The 17,033-nt window shown below is 58.2% G+C and overlaps 1 protein-coding gene and 1 long non-coding RNA gene across 6 annotated transcripts in view; one reads left to right on the top strand and one right to left on the bottom strand.

Moving 5' to 3' along the window:
- The window catches only part of KIF25 (kinesin family member 25), a 43,405-nt gene extending 26,756 nt beyond the window's left edge, over positions 1-16,649 (top strand). For 3 of the 5 annotated variants that reach the window (XM_032338472.1, XM_032338473.1, XM_032338474.1), the window contains 7 exons: positions 318-385; positions 6,030-6,104; positions 8,706-8,834; positions 12,316-12,492; positions 13,448-13,599; positions 14,778-14,921; positions 15,252-15,792. In XM_032338472.1, the coding sequence (XP_032194363.1) occupies positions 318-385; positions 6,030-6,104; positions 8,706-8,834; positions 12,316-12,492; positions 13,448-13,599; positions 14,778-14,921; positions 15,252-15,772 (1,266 nt within the window). In that variant the 3' untranslated portion in view covers positions 15,773-15,792. Of the gene's footprint in view, positions 1-317; positions 386-6,029; positions 6,105-8,705; positions 8,835-12,315; positions 12,493-13,447; positions 13,600-14,777; positions 14,922-15,251; positions 15,793-16,260; positions 16,412-16,545 lie in introns of those variants that run through there. The other 2 variants (XM_032338477.1, XM_032338475.1) reach the window with 2 other exon arrangements.
- Positions 2,386-7,727, bottom strand: LOC116587947. Its single transcript, XR_004284705.1, has 3 exons — positions 6,661-7,727; positions 5,233-5,336; positions 2,386-3,268 (listed from the first exon to the last, which is right to left on the bottom strand). It is a non-coding gene; the product is annotated as an uncharacterized LOC116587947 (long non-coding RNA).
- Positions 16,650-17,033: the final 384 nt, after the last annotated feature.

The following is a 17,033-nucleotide window of genomic DNA, read 5'->3' as shown; positions in this document are numbered from 1 at the left end:
CCGGCCAGGCAGTCCCCATGGATGCGACTTCTCCTAGCAGCGCCTGGCGCGCCATGCCCCGCGAGGGGAAGCGAACGTTGCGGTCCTGGGGACCCTGCGGGCTCTGTCTGGTCGCTCCACCGGGCGGCCCAGTCAAGTGCATCCGCGACAATCTGTAAGCCGGGCCATGGCCATGGCCACCAGAACTCGCCTTCACCAACAAGTGACAGGCCGCACCAGCCGGAGGGCGGTGGTGAGCCAGCCGCTGCTCCTCCTTCTCCCTGTTCTCCGTGTGGCCCCGGCTGACTCTTACCACCTTGTCTGCTTTGCTTTGTTAGGAAACCGTCCTGGTGAGATGGGACCGACCGGCTCACCGTTCGATCCACAAGACGTATAGTTTCGAGAGGTAAGTGCTTCGGTGCATAACAACGACTTGAAACAGATTTCCCACAAATGTTCGGTTCCTGAGACTCACGATGCCACCTGTCCCTTCCGCTCCTGGCCGAGCAGCAGGCACCCTTTGGAGCAAAGCGGTCTCTTCGGCCCGCGGCGTCCCCTGCAGGTGACCCCTGACCTGGGCACTGCACCTTTTGCAAACAGATGGAATCTAGACCTAGATACGAAGTATAAAACCGGAAAACCCAGGAGAAGGTCTTTGTGACCTTAAGAAGCACCATTAAAAGCGTGATCTCTACAAGAAAATTACTGCCGGCCGGATCACTCTGAAACCGTTGTGTGAGTTTGTTGGGGGAACAAGCCGGCAGGCTGGCGCTGGAGCAAACCCCGGAAATCAAAGCTCCCCGAGCATGTGTACCCAGAAAACAGGAGAACGGACGGCCGCTCAGCAAGCAGACGGAGTGTCGGACAGACCTCCCACCAGAGTGCAATGCTGACGCCCTGAGTTTCCCGGGAAGGTCAGGGGAGAGCCTGCTGGCTGCCACCCCACATGTGAGGGGTCTCGTCTGGGTCACTGAGGCACATGGTCCTGGGGTGACAGTCTCTGAGCAGCAGACTCTCGAGTCTTTGCAGTGAATGATCCCGTCCAGGACAAGGGGCTCAACACGGTGCTTCCCTCCGTGCTGGGAGCTGTTCCCACCGTCCCCTGGCGTCCACCGCCACTGACCAGGAGCAGATGAACACATCCAGACTTGGTAGGAAGTGACTCTCCCCAGAGGGCTGGTCCGGCCAGAGAAGGGATTCCCAGCACAGGGCCGCAGCTGTGGCCCAGCAGGCCTCTGGCCTCGAGTGGTGCCAGCCCCCCAGGAGCGGAGAAGGGCTTCCATTTACAGGAGTGGAGTGGGGGGGCCTCCAGGGAGCACAGGCCTCTCACCCTGAGACCAGCCAGTCTCGGGGGGCCAGGCTGGGAGGGAATCCCCATGCTCAGACCCTGTCTTTATGGAACTGCTCCGGTTTGGCTTTCCCCACCCCGGGGCCATGGTCCACAGTCACAGGGTCTGCGGGTTTGCGGCTGTGGTTCCTCCTGGGGGACCCCCCAGCCCATCAAGAGCATGCAGCACAGTCTCTACCATCTGTTTATCAGGATCTGCCCTTTGGGCCTCACCCCTGCGGAGGGCCTGGGCTCCCCGTCCCTGTGTGTGTCCCCTCCTGAGGACGGGCCCAGCCTGGGGTCCCCCCGCACCTTCCCTCTGCCACCCAGCAGGGCAGCTCCAGCTTCTCCGCCGCTCGGCAGCCTCTCCTCCTGCAGCCGAACATTCCTCTTCCTCTGTCCTTCCCGGCTGTGTCCTGTACAGCGTTTCTGGTTCTGTGTCTTCGATGTTAGGGGTGTGTGGAAGGGGGGAGGTGGCCATGCCTCCCGACCTTCTCAGGAAAAGCTGGGCAGGGGCCACAGGTGACGGGACCAACGCCCAGGGGTCACACACCTTCCTGGAATGAAGTCCGGGTCCTCCTCTGACGCCAGCTGCCACCTGTAGGAACCGAGAAGGGCTGGCAAGGGCACTGGGGCGTGGGCCGGCCGACACCAGGACCTTGTTTTGGGGCGTGGGGAAGAGATGTGGCCACACCTCCCTTAGACACCAGGGTTCTTGGGAGGCTCTGCACCAGCGGTCACACAGGCTGGGGTTCGGACTGAAGGGGAAGATCTCGATTGTGGTGTTCGGACAAAAAAAGAAATGAAGGAGGCACCTGGGTGGCTCAGTCATTAGACATTTGCCTTCGGCTCAGGTTGCGGTCCCAGGGTCCTGGGATCGAACCCCACATCGGGCTCTCTGCTCAGGAGGAAACCTGCCTCTTCCTCTCCCTCTCCCCCTGCTTGTGTTCCTTTTCTCTTTGCGTCTCCCTCTGTCAAATAAATAATAAAAATAAAATCTTAAAAACATAAATGAAGGAGTATGCACAAGTCACTATACATCTAAGTTAGGAAGCAAGAACTTAAATTTAAATCTCCATAGGCATTTATTCTGGGGAAATACTGTTTTGGTACCAGGACTGTGTCCCTTCATAAAGCTGTTTTTGAAACTAATAGCTTTTGTGGAACTAATAGATGCCAGATATTTTATTTCAGTTCTGAAAGGAAATCTCAACCGCTCAGTATTTAACCCCTACTTTGTGCATCAAAGGAAAACACACTCCTTGCTCATTAGGAAAAGCATGAATTGTCCCAGAGTCAGAGGATACTTGCTGCCTCCCAAGAAGAATAAAAATATATTATTACTTGTTAAAATGGCAAACTAAAAGTAATAGCCATTGTCCCAAAATGCCCTAAGAAAAATAATAAGTAATTTTATTGTCTCAAGTCTAGTTTACGTATTGAGTGGCCGGAGGACCCCTGGCTGCCTTCCCTCCTTACACGCGTTTATGCCGTCGTGGACCTGCCACATGTTCGTGTTGACTCCCCTGGTCACGAGTTTGAGGCTTCCCCGAGCTCCCAGACATGCAGGCGGAGCCAGGGGCCTCCGAACCGGGTGCTGACAGCTCAGTTAACCAGGACACAAAACAGTCCAAGGCACAGAGAAAGGAGAAGAGCTCAGAGACCCCTGGATGCCTGCAGGGACGCTGGGGGTAGGCTGGAGCCAGGGGAGGGTGCTGGCTGTGCGGAATGAAGGCCCCCCACTCGGCCTGGCCTTCCCGATGGGCCACGCTGGCTCCTGGGGCCACGCCCTCCATGGCCAAAATGTCACCGCGCCTGGCTTCTCTCGCGGGGCTGGACGTCCTTACTGGCAGCAGAGAGGCACGCACAGTCCTTCTCTGGGAGCACTCGAGTCTCTAGACGCTCTTCTTCAAAGACAGAGAAGTGGTTTCCAATGTCAGGAGAGACATAAGGAGCATATTCCTAAACAGAAGGAAATGTTAAAGTTCAACACAGAGAGGATTGGCCTTTCTCTTCTTTATTTTTAGGAGCACTTCCATATATTAGGGTTAGTGATCTTTTATCTGTGATTTAAGTTACAAGTCTTTTCCCAAGTTTGTTATTTGTATTTTTTTTTTCTGAAATCTCTTAGCTACACCAAAGCTTTTTCCCCTTTAACTTAATTACAGTTACAAAAGCCACCAGATTAGAGAAAAATAGACCCACATCTTCTAGTAATCCTGTGGTTTATTTTTTATTTTTTAACAAGTATTTCTTTTTTTTAAAAGATTTTGTTTATTTATTTGAAAGAGAGAATGAGAGAGAGAGAGAACATGAGAATGGCGAGGGTCAGAGGGAGAAGTAGACTCCCCACCGAGCAGGGAGCCCGATGGGGGGTTGGATCCCAGGACCCTGAGGTCATAACCTGAGCCGACGGCAGACGCTTTGCCAACTGAGCCACCCTGGCACCCCTCCTATGGTTTAATTTTTACATTAAACTTGTGATCTGTTTGGGATGTATTTTATTTTATTTTATTTTATTTTATTTTATTTTATTTTTAAAGATTTTATTTATTTATTTGACAGACAGAGATCACAACTAGGCAGAGAGGCAGGCAGAGAGAGAGGGGGAAGCAGGCTCCCCGCTGAGCAGAGAGCCCGATGCGGGGCTCGATCCCAGGACCCTGGGATCATGACCTGAGCCGAAGGCAGAGGCTTAACCCACTGAGCCACCCAGGTTCCCCTGGGATGTATTTTAGAATTATTAATGTCTTAGGAATGGAATGATTTCACCTTTTTCCATGTGCCTCCGCAGGTATAGCCACAACACTTAGTGAAACAAGCTTTTCCCCAATAATCTGAGATGCCTTCTTTATCCTACAAGCCAGGTGTAGTTGGGTCTAATTCTGCATTTGTCTCGGCTCCCGCAGGTGCTGCGGGCGCAGGCTTGGCAGCCCCTCCCCCCCCATCTTATGTAAGCAGATGCTTCATTGTGTCCAGCTGCTATGTTCCTGAGCAATGACTTGATACAATGTTACAAAGTATAGGTGGTAGCACCTTTGACCTTGGCTTCATGTTGGTGGGAAAGACCTGAGTGTTTAAGTAAGATGCTCACCAAACCTAAACTACTTACTAATTAGGAAAAGTCTGCTGACCCCTGCAGTGGACTCGAGCTGCAGAAGACATTGGGCCAGTGACCATGGGGATGCCTTGTTTGAATCATGAGTTTTAAAAACCAACAGGAAAAGTGAGCTTACTGGAGAACTGGAGAAATATCAGAGAACCCAGACTGACTTTGGGGGATGATGTTAAGGAATAACCATTAATTCTTTAAAATGTGGTAATGGTAAATACCATCATGATGTTTTTCGGAAGAGTCTTCATTCTTTTCAGATACGTACTGAAACATTTGCTAGGTCAGCTTCCACAGGCTCCAAGTGTGGGGCTGCAGGCTTGCGCCAAGTAGCCTGCCACGGGGAATTCTGCGATAAGTTAAAAAAAAAAAAAAAGATTCAAGGGGTCCCTGGGGGGCTCAGTGGGTTAAGCCTCTGCCTTTGGCTCAGGTCATGATCTCAGGGTCCTGAAATCGAGCCCCCATCAGGCGCTCTGCTCCGGAGGGAGCCTGCTTCTCATCTCTCTGCCTGTGTTTCTGCCTGCTTGTGATCTCTCTCTGTCAAATAAATAAATCAAATAAAAAAAAAAAAAAAGATTCAAGGGGCCCCCTGGGTGGCTCAGTAGGTTCAGTGTCTGACTTTTGGTTTTAGCTGAGGTTGTGATCTCTGGGTCGTGGGATCAAGTCCCGCATTCAGTGGAGGTTCTGCTGAGCGCAGAGCTTGCTTGGGATTCTCTCTCTCTCCCCCTCTGCTCCTGCACCCCTCCCTGCTCTCTCTCTAAAGTAATAAGTAAATAAATCTTTAAAAAAAAGATTCAAGAGCTCAGCACCATACCACTTGCTCCAAATGCCTTCCTGATCAGGCACAGTCATTTTATATGCTCAAAATTACTGCTGCTTCTGGAGATACTCTGGGTCCATTGGCCACGATGAGACATTCTGAAAATGGAAGAAGGAATATTTGGTGCCAGTGTCCAGACGTCTAAGCTTAAATGCAAAGCACATGGGCTCTAATACAACAGACCACTAATGCTTAGTTCATACATTTGGGAGTCTGGCCCAAATTCTGCTTTCAGCTGCGTTCTAGTCTTGTTTCAAATTGTGCGACGAGCTGCACTTTTTAGAAGCTCCTTCCTACTTAGCTCTGTTTGTGCGCGCTTATAAACATGCGATTCCCGTCTCCATAGCCGACATTCCAGTCCCATGACACGGACGGACATTCTGCTGAACTAACCCGGGGTCTAGGAGAACACCGCTTTGGAAAGCTTGAACATAAGAATTAAATATTACATACTCAGTGTTGCCCAGAGTATGATTTTTACATTATTCTTGTTGGACCCACTTAAGTGGACCTAATTTAGTCCCAGGATAATTACATGGTATCCTTTCTTCCCTTCTTGCTGGCTTGCTTTTTCTTTCTGCTTTGCAAGCGTTCATAATTGTGTTTTTATGACGGAGGAGACATTTCTCCAGTCTCTCTTAACCCCTGTTAGCCTGAAAGGGAATGGATTGCTCTCTCACTGTCGCAGTGATGGATCCTGATGTGCTGGAGGCTTAGATGGGGGTGGGTGAGGCTCTCCTTTCTCCTATTTGGCTCCTAACGTACATCTCTCATTTCCCTCTGCGTCTCAGGGTTTATGGTCCGGCCGAGTCCCAGCAAGTGGTGTTTGCGGATGTGTGCCCCCTGCTTACGTCTCTCTTGGACGGGTGAGTTGACATATCTTCAAGGTCGGTGATCAGAGTTACGAGGAACTGTAAGTAGGTCTCACTCGTGTTACAGAATGTGACCTTGGAGTCGGCGCATTTGCGACAGTATTAAAGCCAACCCATAGCCCCATAGCGATGACTGTCCAGTGGTGGGGGAGGGGGAGTTGGTCTGCCTGCCAGCAAGAGGGCCACCCAAGACTTGAGGAGCGGCTGTCAGAGGGCTCCTACTCGCTGGTCCTCATGCACGTGAAGACAGCGAGCAGCTGCCCTTGTGCTCTCTGGGACCCTCCCTGCATTTTAGAATTTTCAGGAAGGCTGTGCTGCGTGTTGACACTGGACCAAGGAATGCATCAGCCCTTTGGGATGAGAGCCCCTGGCTCCGGACACATGACTGCCAAGTCCCAAGGCCACGGGTCATTCCTTCTGAGTAAAGATCACATCTTTACGCGGTGGGAGCCGCTGCTGGCGCCCTGTGCTCAGGGTCCACGCGGGGCTTCCTGGCAACAAATGGAACCAGGTTTGTGTGGCTGAGACACTAGACGCCAAGACTTCCCACCTTGGGATGCCGGAAAGAAGCCCAGTTGGGCGGAGGAGCCTGCGTTCAGCTGCCTGAAGAAGGTGTCCTGGTGTTGGCCCGACAGAGGCTCCCACAGCCAATGTCCACAGACCAGAAGCCGTCAGCATAGCCCCAGTTCTGCCCACGGGGCCCCCGCAACCAGAAGCTCATCCCAGGGGCCTGAAAGGCACAGGAGGCAATGGGTCATGTCCCCACAGGAACCCCGGGCCTCCCCTTGCACCCACCTGTGGGGCCAGGCCTCCCGCAATGACATGGTTTCTCCTGACACCCTTCTTCTGGAGTGCTGGGGCTCTTAGAGGCAGCCAAAAAAAGTTCTTCCATGGAAAATGATAGGAGGGCTCTTTTTTCTTTTTTTCAGTAGGCCTCTCTTAAGTAAGCAGATTCCAGAAATGAAAAAGACATAGTGGTTAAATGATCTTTGCCAGACTTGCCTTTCCATCCTAAATGTGAAACAGATGGCATCATTCTAAGTGCTGGGCTGCTTTCTCCAAGAGGCTTCTGCATTCCTGAGGGTTCAGAAGGTCCCTGTAGGGGCTCTGGCTCTGCTGAGGCGAAGGTGCTCCCACTGGAGAAGCGGCCAGCAAGCCCTCAGGGAAGGTGCGAGATGGGAACGCGGCGCAGCAAGGTTGTTGTTGTGAAGACCTTGAGACTTCTCGGCTCCGGAAGACCAACAATGCAGGGCGGTGGCCGGGAGGTCCTGGCTCGGTCTTTGCCCTGACAGGCTTCCTGCAGGACTGGAACAGTCGGTCCTGGAGCGACGCCCCATCGCTGTGCGAGGCAGGTTGGCAGGAGCACTGGCCCCACTCCTGGGAACAGGCCTCTGCTCGTGGGACTTGCTGGGGCTGCCGCAGGGGAAAAATCCTTCTGATTAAAGGTCCGTCCATGAAATCAGACACTCGAGGTGGGGCCTGCGTGGGGACCGTCTTGTCCCTCCAAGACCGGAAGGGAGCGTCAGGGCTCAGGCTTCAGCCCCTGTAGGCCTGGATCAGCCGTCCCTTCCCGGCCAAGGTTACACCTTTGTATCATTTATATATTTATATCGTAAATGCTTATCCTATCATATAAGTTTATATCTATTTTATTTTTATTTATTTATTTATTTTTAAAGATTTTATTTATTTATTTGACGGAGAGAGATCACAAGTAGGCAGAGAAGCAGGCAGAGAGAGAGAGAGAAGCAGGCTCCCCGCTGAGCAGAGAGCCCGATGCGGGACTCGATCCCAGGACCCTGAGATCATGACCTGAGCCGAAGGCAGCGGCTTAACCCACTGAGCCACCCAGGCGCCCTATATCTATTTTAAATAGTCTTTTGATGTGATGTTCCGATCTTCCCACTGACATTTCGGGCTGAAGAGACAGCAGGAAGGAAATGCAGGGAGGCAGCAACTGTCCCTGTCCTCGTGACATGATCCAGAGCTGTTTGGGGGGGGCAGCACGCCTGTCACGGAGACCGCGTGGGCGCATACTGGCTGACTGCGGACACGGAGTCATCAAGCCCCTGGAATAACAGAGTCTAAGAACAAGTAACGGGGGAAGCATCTGCTGCGCTCAAGGTCCCATGCGTGACAGGGAAACCCCGGGGAAGGGTTGTTTCACACGTGTTAGAAGCAGCCCATGTTTACCAAGATGAGCTCTGTCGGGTGACCCAGCCCTGCCCTGACGGAGTGGGTGGGGAGGATGAGGGGTCTTGCGGGGGGCAGGGGGGACCCCAGTGTGGACCCTGTGCGCCAGCCGTGGGTGCCCAGAGGAGATGTGGAGTCACGGAGGGGAAGCAGGTGCCAGCGGGAGCATGTTGAGGGGTGTAAAGGTGACTGTGGTTCGGCCTGACGCTGCGTGACCAAACGGCCCCAGGGGTCCCGCGAAAACCAGCTCCCGTGGAAGCCCGACATGCAGGGGTCAGGGAGCAGGAACGCAGAGCGACGGGTGCGGTGCACGGACTTCTGCGACCGAGTGAGCACTTCCTGAGCACGCAGCTCAGGACCCAGCGTGCTGCGGGCTGTGCTGACGTCCGCGTCGGGTTTCAGGTACAACGTCTGCATTCTGGCTTACGGGCAGACCGGATGCGGGAAGAGCTACACCATGCTGGGTCCGCTTTCTAAGGACGAGCGCGGCGACCTCGGCATCGTGCCCAGGGCTGCTGGGGAGCTCTTCAGGTACGCAGGGGCTGTGAGCTGAGCAGGGAGGGCGGGAGGCGGGCAGCACGGGCAAGGGAGGGGCGGAGCGTGGCTGTTTGCAAAGTCCCCCACCCCCGCAGCCCCACGCTCCTACCGGAACACGTGCAACCCAGTGTTTAAACGCTCGGGGCCTCAGTACCACAAATACTAGAAATTCTTATGGCACATTTATGTTGAAATTCTTCGTTAAGACAAAACATTTTTTTTTTAAGTCTGCTTTTTTTTTTCTTTTTAAAGATTTTTATTTATTTATTTTGTGGGGCCGAGGGAGAGAGAGAGTCTCAAGCAGAGTCCCAGCTGAGCATGGGACCCGACCCAGGTCTTGAGCTCACGACCCTGAAATCATGACCTGAGCTGAGATCAAGAGGCAGATGCTGAACCGACTGAGCCACCCAGGCGCCCCAAATCAAAACTTCTTGCAAGGGCTCCCTAGCTGGACAGCCTCCCTGGTCAGGAGAGGGTAGAGCTTGGAAGTTTTCTTCTAGATTGGGACGGGGACAGAGGGAGACCCCCATTCCCTTTCCTTGCCTCCTGGGCCTGGAAAGAGGGGACACATCTGGTTTTCTTCTTCAAAGTTAGGGTGAGCCGGGCCTGTTGAAGATGCTTCTGTTCTGGGAACACCTTCCCAGAGGGCACCCACCGCACTCTCGTGATCTTACCAACACAGTTACTCCTGGAAAAAATTAGTAACAGGGTGTCCTTGACTGCCCGAGCGACCAGGGAATCCAGGAACAAAGCTGGGACATTCCGTGCTCTAGGCCCGGACACTGGCGTCCCTGCCTTTGGGGGCCGCTGCGCGCCACCCTGCTCGGTAAGCGCCGTGGGCTCCCTCTGCGACCGTCGTGCTGTGTCCCGCGAATCCTTCTGCCCCCGAGAGAAGTGTCTTCTTGCCATAGGTCTCCCGATGGGCTGGGTGCGTTCCAGGCCCCCCGCCCCCTCAGATTCGGGTTCTGTCTCTGTGTCTCCTTGCCGAGCTTCTCGTGGCTTAGAATCGCGGCGGGACAAGTGGGAAGAACCCCACACACGCCTCACGTGTTGAAGCGTCTTCAAACCAATGTTCCTTGTGTTAGTGCACACGGAGGATGCGTTTGCCAAGTTTGTTCCGCTAACTACGTCAGAGAAGCACGTGTGGGGACAGGTGAGGCTGTGCTGTGTAGCCACCGCTCTGGAGGTCTCAGTGGCGGTGAGGCCGACGCGGGCGCCGTGCAGGGGCCCCACTCCCGCGTGTGTGCCTGTGGGCGGAGGGGCGGAGGGGGTGTGGGGCGGGCACCAGCCCTGCGGAGGACTTCCCCGCTGGGAGCACGCCACCCCCGCCCTCACGGCTCGGCCCGGGAAGGCTCAACGCCAGCCAGCCCAGGCCTCGGGGTTCCTGGGGGCGGGGCTGGGATCCCGGGTGCCAGCGCCCTCTCTCTGGGGACACGGCTCTCCATCAGGTGTTCGGTTGTTTCGGGATTTCAAGGGGCTGGGACTGTAGGGGGAGCCCGAGGCGTGCTCAGGAGAGGACGTTCTCCTGCTCCGGGGAGACCTCACCTGGCAGCAGCCACGTTGCTCGGAAGCTGAGCAGCGGCCACGGGAGGCCACGGCAGAGCCGCTGCCGCTCTGGGCTTTGCTGGGTGTCACGTGGAAGGAGGGGTCCCGAGAGACCAGGAGCCGTGGAGATGATCTTGCGGTGTCTGCCGCAGAGAGGGGGGCCGGGGGCCACTGCCATTCTGGGCTCCGGGGTCCTCACTGGCCCTGCCGCTCCGAGCTCGTTCATTCCTGAGAGCGCCTGGCCCCTTCCGAGCCCGGTGACGCCGCGCCCTTCGTAGCCGATCTCCACTTACCACCGACGTGAGGAGGCTCTTCCATGCGGCGGCTGATGCCCCAGGAAGACGGAGCACGTGACCCTCGACAGCCCCGGAGCGACGCCGTGAGGATCCGGGCGATGGCGCGGGACGAGGGGCTCCCCGCTCTGTGGCTTCACGGGAGCCCGCACATGCTTCTGTGGAGCATGCCCCACACGGCACTGTGACTGTCCCTGTGGGCCGCCCGCTGAGGAGAAGCCCGGCGCCTGCTTCATCGGCGCCGTCCGCGGAATCGAGCGATGCTGCCAGAGAGACCCGCGGGCCAGCGAGTGACCTCGTCGAGGACTTAACGGAGTGGAAGAAAATCTTCAAATCAGCTCCCTGGTACTATGTAGATGAGAAATTCCAAATTCAGGTTTTGCGACCTGGGAAGACACGGCCGTTCCCAGAGGGGACGGAAAGGCAGGCAGGGGTCAGGCTTGAGCACGTGGTGGCCGGAGCCGCGGGGGACCCCCAGCCCCCAGCTCGGCTGACCTGGCTCCTCGCTCTTCCCACGGTTACCCTCAGTCTTGTCCACAGACCCCAGCACAGAGGACGACCCAAATCCGAACTCAGAACCAAAAATTATTCTTACCGGAGAATTTTTCTTTCGTTTTGGACTTTCTTGTTTTCTTGACTGTGTCGTTGGAAGACATTAATTGCTCATTTTATTCCGGGCTCTGTGGAGCTCCTAAGTAAGCTCGATCCGTCCGTGCTGGCATGAGACGCCGCGTGTTCCGTCTGCTCAGAAGCGCTCCTCCCACACTGGCCTCCTGGCCCCGGGCACAGAATTTCTCTGTGGACAAGACAGCACTGTCGTCCGACTCCGACTGGTCTTGCCGTGCACGTGTCAGGCAGGCAGTGGTCCCGGAAGACAGGGCGGCCGCCGTGGGCTGTGTGGGCAGTTTGGTGGCAAGGCGCTGGCAGCGACGTGGGCAGGAGGAGCCGCGCTGGTGGTCACTCTTCCCCTCACTGGGGTTGTGGGGTTTTTCTCCAAGTGGGTAGCGTCAGTATTTTTAAACCTCTCCACGGTCGGCACACAGCACTTTCCCAGATGCGTCGGAACAAGACGTGTTGTTTCTGAGAGGCTGGTGGGCTGTCAGGAGGGCACGGCAGGACTGGGCTGGACGTCGGGGCGCGAGCCGGGCTGCGGAGGGGTCTGCACTCAGTCCTCCCCGGAGCAGAGCTAACCCGGCCCCGGAAAGGTGCCGAGCCCTCCTGTGGCCGCGGCTGGCTTCGGCCTTCTGCTGAGCGAGGGGCCTCGGGCCGGGGGCTGGCTGCGCGGCAGCTGCGTGTTCTCTCTGCTTCCTGCATCCCGGGCTTGGGATCCTAAGGGCCCTTTCTGGGGGCCGAGATCACTGATCCAGATACGGCTCAGAGAAAGCCGCTGTTCCCAAGACGGTAGCCCCCCGCAGCTGGATGAGGACAGGCCGTCGTCCCGCGGTGGTAGCAGGCTGTCTGGTGCCCCCAGGTGCCCGCCCGCCGGGAGTCTCGCTGCGAGGCCGGACTGTAGCCTCCCCCACGAGACCGCCTCCCCCACGAGACCGCCTCCCCCTCGAGACCGCTTCCCCGGCAGCTTTCCTCACCGGGCGGCCCAAGTTCCACAATGGCTGAGTCTCTCGTGTCCCACCCCCCAGGCTTATTTCAGAAAACCCATCCAGGAGCCTGAAGGTTGATGTGTCCATAGTGGAAGTGTATAATGACAACATTTTGGACCTTCTGGCCAACGAGCGGCGTCCAGCGGTGTCTGGGCCCCCGTGGGAGGTGCCGATGACCAAGGCCACAAAGCGGGAGGTGTTACCGCCGACCCGAGCGTGAGTACTCAGCCGTGGCCCGGCCTCTCTGAGTGGCCGGCAGCTTCCCCAGGACCCCGAGTAAGACCAGTGCGTGGGCCAGACCGGCATGTTTATCGCTGGAAGCTTCTCTGTGTTGCCTTAGAACGCATCTGCATCTTTCGACTTGCTTTAGAAATTATCTTTTTAAAATCATAATGACAACAGACACATTAACTAACCATTTAAAATATCCTGATGAGAAACATGGGGGACCGGTCCTGTCCCACATTCCAGGCGAGGGAGCGGGCTCGCAACAGCGGACCCCCACCCGCCGACCCGCGGTTACCTGCACACGCCCTCGTGTCCGCTTGTGCGGGTCCGTATTTGAGAGAGCACAGTAAACCTCCGAGTGGTGAAGAAGGAAGTCTCCTCGCGTTGCCCGATACACCTGTTCCCTGGATCCACGTCTGGGTGTTGGGGGCGCTGCAGGGGGCAGGGGGAGGAGTCTCCTCTTGCTAATGAGGTTGGGGGGTGAGCCTGTCCTGGGCTCTTAGAGTCAGTACAGGAAGCTTCTGCAGCTTATTCTCGCATCTGAAGAAAACTGGGTGCCTTGAGCCGTGAGCCTGCACGGGGTAACCCAACCCTCAGCTTCTACTAAGACTCGCAACGACCCAGGTCCCGCTGGCGGGATGTGCTGAGTGGCTGTCGTGGCTCAGCGGCTAGAGCAGGGACACGGACTTCTGCTGGAGTCCACGGGGCCGCACTACGTAAAGGGATGCGGGTCTGGAAAGTGCGGGCCCAGCTGACCACTCCAGAGGAAAGCCGTGGAGGACGCGCCAGTGAGGCCTCAAACAAGGAAGGGGTTTGACTTGCTGTTTTGTTTTGTCTAAGACGCGCTTCAGCCTGCTTTCCTCCAGTAGGTCGGCTTGGTCTGTGGGGGGGGGGGGCGTCCCTCGCCGCCCCCGGGCGCCCCCATCCCGCTGTGCTCCTCCAGGCCCGTGCGCAGTGCGGAGGACTTCGTGGCGCTCGCTGCTGGAAGCCTGCGGTTCCGGGCACGGCGCGCCACCCGCGTGCACGCTTCTTCTTCCAGGTCCCACCTGGTGATGACGGCCACTGTCACCGCAGCCCCCGCCGGTGGCAGCCCCGGTAAGTGGCCGTGCGCGCCCGGGCAGGGGCATGGAGGAGAAATGGCCCGCGACCTGGGGCTGGAGGTCACAAACACACCTTCGGGGGATCTGGAACCCGGGCTGAGAAGAGAGGGGACCGGGGCTGTGGGGGGACGGAGGGCACGGCTTCGTTGGACAGGACACAACACGGAGGACAGGCGCGTTTGTGTCTGGGCACGGGATTCCTGCTCCGTGAGGGAGACTGTGACTTGGGATTAGAAAGTCACAGACCAGCATAAAAAATGGTGCCAGTTATGTAAGAAAAGCAAGGCACATGTTGCGAGGGTCATGCGTCCCAGTCGGCGAAGACGGGGCCGGCACCCAGGGCGGCCTGCGGGACTCGCAAAGCACGAGCCCCAGGCTGGGACGGACGGGTCGAGCACCTGCGTTTCTGCAGGGTCCCGGTGCCACAGTGCACCAGCCGGGCACGGCAGCCCTAGGGCCCACTTCACATGCAGTCACACGGACGCCCGGTCCCGGTGGGCGGCACGCCCCTGACCCCGTGGCCATCAGGGCAGCCCAGGCAAGGGAGGACGGGGGCGGGTGGGCGCGGCACAGACGCCTGACTACCCTGTGTCCCCCGAACTGGGCTCGATGGCCCCAGGGCCGGGCGCCTGCCGGGAGGGCGGGGCTGTGCATGGGCAGGCATAGCCCAGGGAGCCGGCGGCCGCCAGCCACGGTGAGAAGGCTGTGGAGACCAGAGTGGTAATTTTTTGTGTTTTTTTTATGCTTTCCACAGTGAGTATATAATTTAGATTTTAAAAAATCTCTTTAAGAAGACCACTTAGGATTAACGCTTGATGAAACAGACCCACGGTGAAGTGAGGAAGGGCTTTGCCAGGACTTCTGTGGGGGCTGGGAAGCCAACGGTGGGGTTCACCTCCTTGGGTATTCATGCGCGTCATCACTGAGTACTTCCGGGAACATCACTCTGTTCCTGGGACCTCGTGGGCACCAGCCTGCCTTTGAGGGTGACGCTGTCCGTTCCTATGTGACTCAGAGAAGCCCCGTCCCATGGCCAGACCCTGCCGGGCTTTCTGTCCTAGGAAGCGCCCTCCGGAGTGTGGTCCTTCGGGAGGAAGGCTCGCTCTCCGGCGCCGCGGGAAGCTGAGGGAGGCCTCATGGACGTCACTCCTGACTACCTGTCACCCCTTGCAGAGGATGGGCAGTCACTCGGACCACAGCTCCAGGGGCGACCGGCGGGCGGCAGAGCCTCGCCCGGGTCCCCCGGGGCCCAGCGAGCGGGGGAGCAGGTGCACGCCAAGCTGCAGCTCGTGGACCTGGCGGGCAGTGAGTGTGCGGGTAAGCCCGGAGCGGGCGCCTCCGTCCGGGGCCAGCGGGGCTGTGGGCGGCCTGAGCAGGTTTCCCGTCTCGAGCGAGCTCGCCCTGCTCCGCCCAGCGGGCCGCGGTCTTGCCACGGCTGTGTCCTGCTCCGGGGCTCTGCGCCACCAGCCACTCCCAGCCGAGGCCGTGCAGGCCATCAGAGGAGAAGGTTGGTGGGACCGAGGGTCCCCCCACTCAGGGCTCCCGTCCTGAGAAGGGACGGTGTTGCTTTCCCTGTTCATTTCTTGACGTGGCCAGAGAACTCGTTGCCCGTGCTGACCACGTGATGGGGGCTTGACGCTGTCCCAGGTGTGTCTGGAGTGACAGGAGCGGCCCTCAGGGAGACTTCGTTCATAAACCGGAGCCTGGCGGCCCTCGCGGACGTCCTGGGGGCCCTGGCGGAGCACAGAGACCACATCCCCTACCGCAACAGCCAGCTCACCCGCGTTCTCCAGGACGTTCTCGGTAACGTGAGGGTCCCCCACCCGGAGAGGCCCCAGACCACAGGATGCCCGGGTGCCATGCCACCTTGTGCCCTGCCCTGGGGGGCCTTGCTCTTCCTGGCCATACCTCCGTGGGGGACGTCCCGGCCCCCAGGTCACTGTGGTCCCCTGCACTGTGTCACCGTGCACTGGGCTGCTTGGTTTGCACAAGCCTGGCGAGCTCTCCGAGTAGGTGCTCGGCTTCTTCGTGTCCTGTGTCCCATCCTGTCGGGTACGCGGAGGGCTCGCGCTGCTGAGCCCGCGTGCACACACGAAGCGTGCTGGCCTCTGGCCCATGTCCCCTTGCTCGTGCCGTGCATTGGTTGCAGGTCCAGAAACCCAGGCTGAGGCCCGCACAGAGACCAAGACTGGAGGGGACAGTCTGCTCTTCTCCGGGCACCACTCGCTCTGAGGCTAGCTGCGATAGAATGTTCTAGACTTTCCATGCGGCTCCTCTCCCTCTGCGCAGATGGGCTTTCTCCTCAGGATGAGGCCGGGCTGCATCCAGTGTTCACGTTACAGCTTCTTCCTCTAAGAGGATCCCCGACGCACGTGGCTGGGCGCAGGGCGGCGGGGCCCCCGGGGGCCACACGCAGCCCTTGCCGTGGCCTCCCCGTGTCTGCGCGGGTTGCTTTCCTGCCCGTGTGTCCGCCCTCAGCTCTCCCTTCTCCCCAGTGTCCAGCAAGCCGAGGCAGCCGGCCGGGGACCCCGCCAGCGCACACCCACACCAGGCCCGCGCCGCCAGCCAGCACGCCACTCGTCGCGGGCTCGGCAGGGGCTGGCGGTGCCCAGCTTCCCTTGGGTCTTTTCACAGGCCGTTGCTTCTTCTTTTAAAGGAGGGGACGCGAAGCTGCTGGTGATTCTGTGCGTGTCCCCCTGCCGGAAGCACGTGGCAGAAACGCTGCGGGTCCTGGGGTTTGGGGCCCAGGCGAGGCACGTGCAGCGAGGCCCCGCCGGAGGGGGCGGAGACGCCACCCGGAAACCCAGGTGAAGGAGGGGCAGGGTCGTTAGGGTTAGCGGGCTTGCACCCCGGCGAGGGGTCTCCCGTCATTACCGGACGACATATGTGTCCTAACATAAGCTCGTTCACCTTGGACTCCACGAGCCTGTTTTTTTCCCAGGAACCAGTGACACACGCTGACCTGTTGTCAAGGAGCAGGGGATGCCCAGCGAGAAGCCGGCGGGTCCCAGGAGCCCTGGGGGCCGGGGATGTGGGGGTGGTGCTCTCGGGCTCTCAGGGCCGAGCGGAAGGAGCTGCAGGTCTGCCGGCCGGCGGGGAAGCTGTGAAGCCCAGACGGGACTCCGGGGCTGGGGCAGCTCCGAAGCCACAGCCCGGGGGCTCGGGCCGCCGTCTGACCCGCGCGCTTTCCTCAGCGGTGAAGCCCGTTGCCGCGCCTGCAAGACGCCGGGTTTGCGCAAACACGCCTCAGAGAGCAGATGTTTCGTGTTGTCATTCCTCCTCGTAACGGCCCGCCATCCCCAGCCAATGTCCCAGAGCTGGCCGTGATGGGCGACACATGGCGGGGGCTCTCCGCGCGGGGGTTGTGCATGGGATCCGGGACCCTGGCGCAGCACGAAGTCCCCTGGCCAACTGCGGGCCGTGCACTGA

The sequence above is a fragment of the Mustela erminea genome, chromosome 4 (assembly GCF_009829155.1).
Source record: "Mustela erminea isolate mMusErm1 chromosome 4, mMusErm1.Pri, whole genome shotgun sequence".
Taxonomy (NCBI): domain Eukaryota; kingdom Metazoa; phylum Chordata; class Mammalia; order Carnivora; family Mustelidae; genus Mustela; species Mustela erminea.
This window is presented reverse-complemented; position numbering and strand designations above follow the sequence as displayed.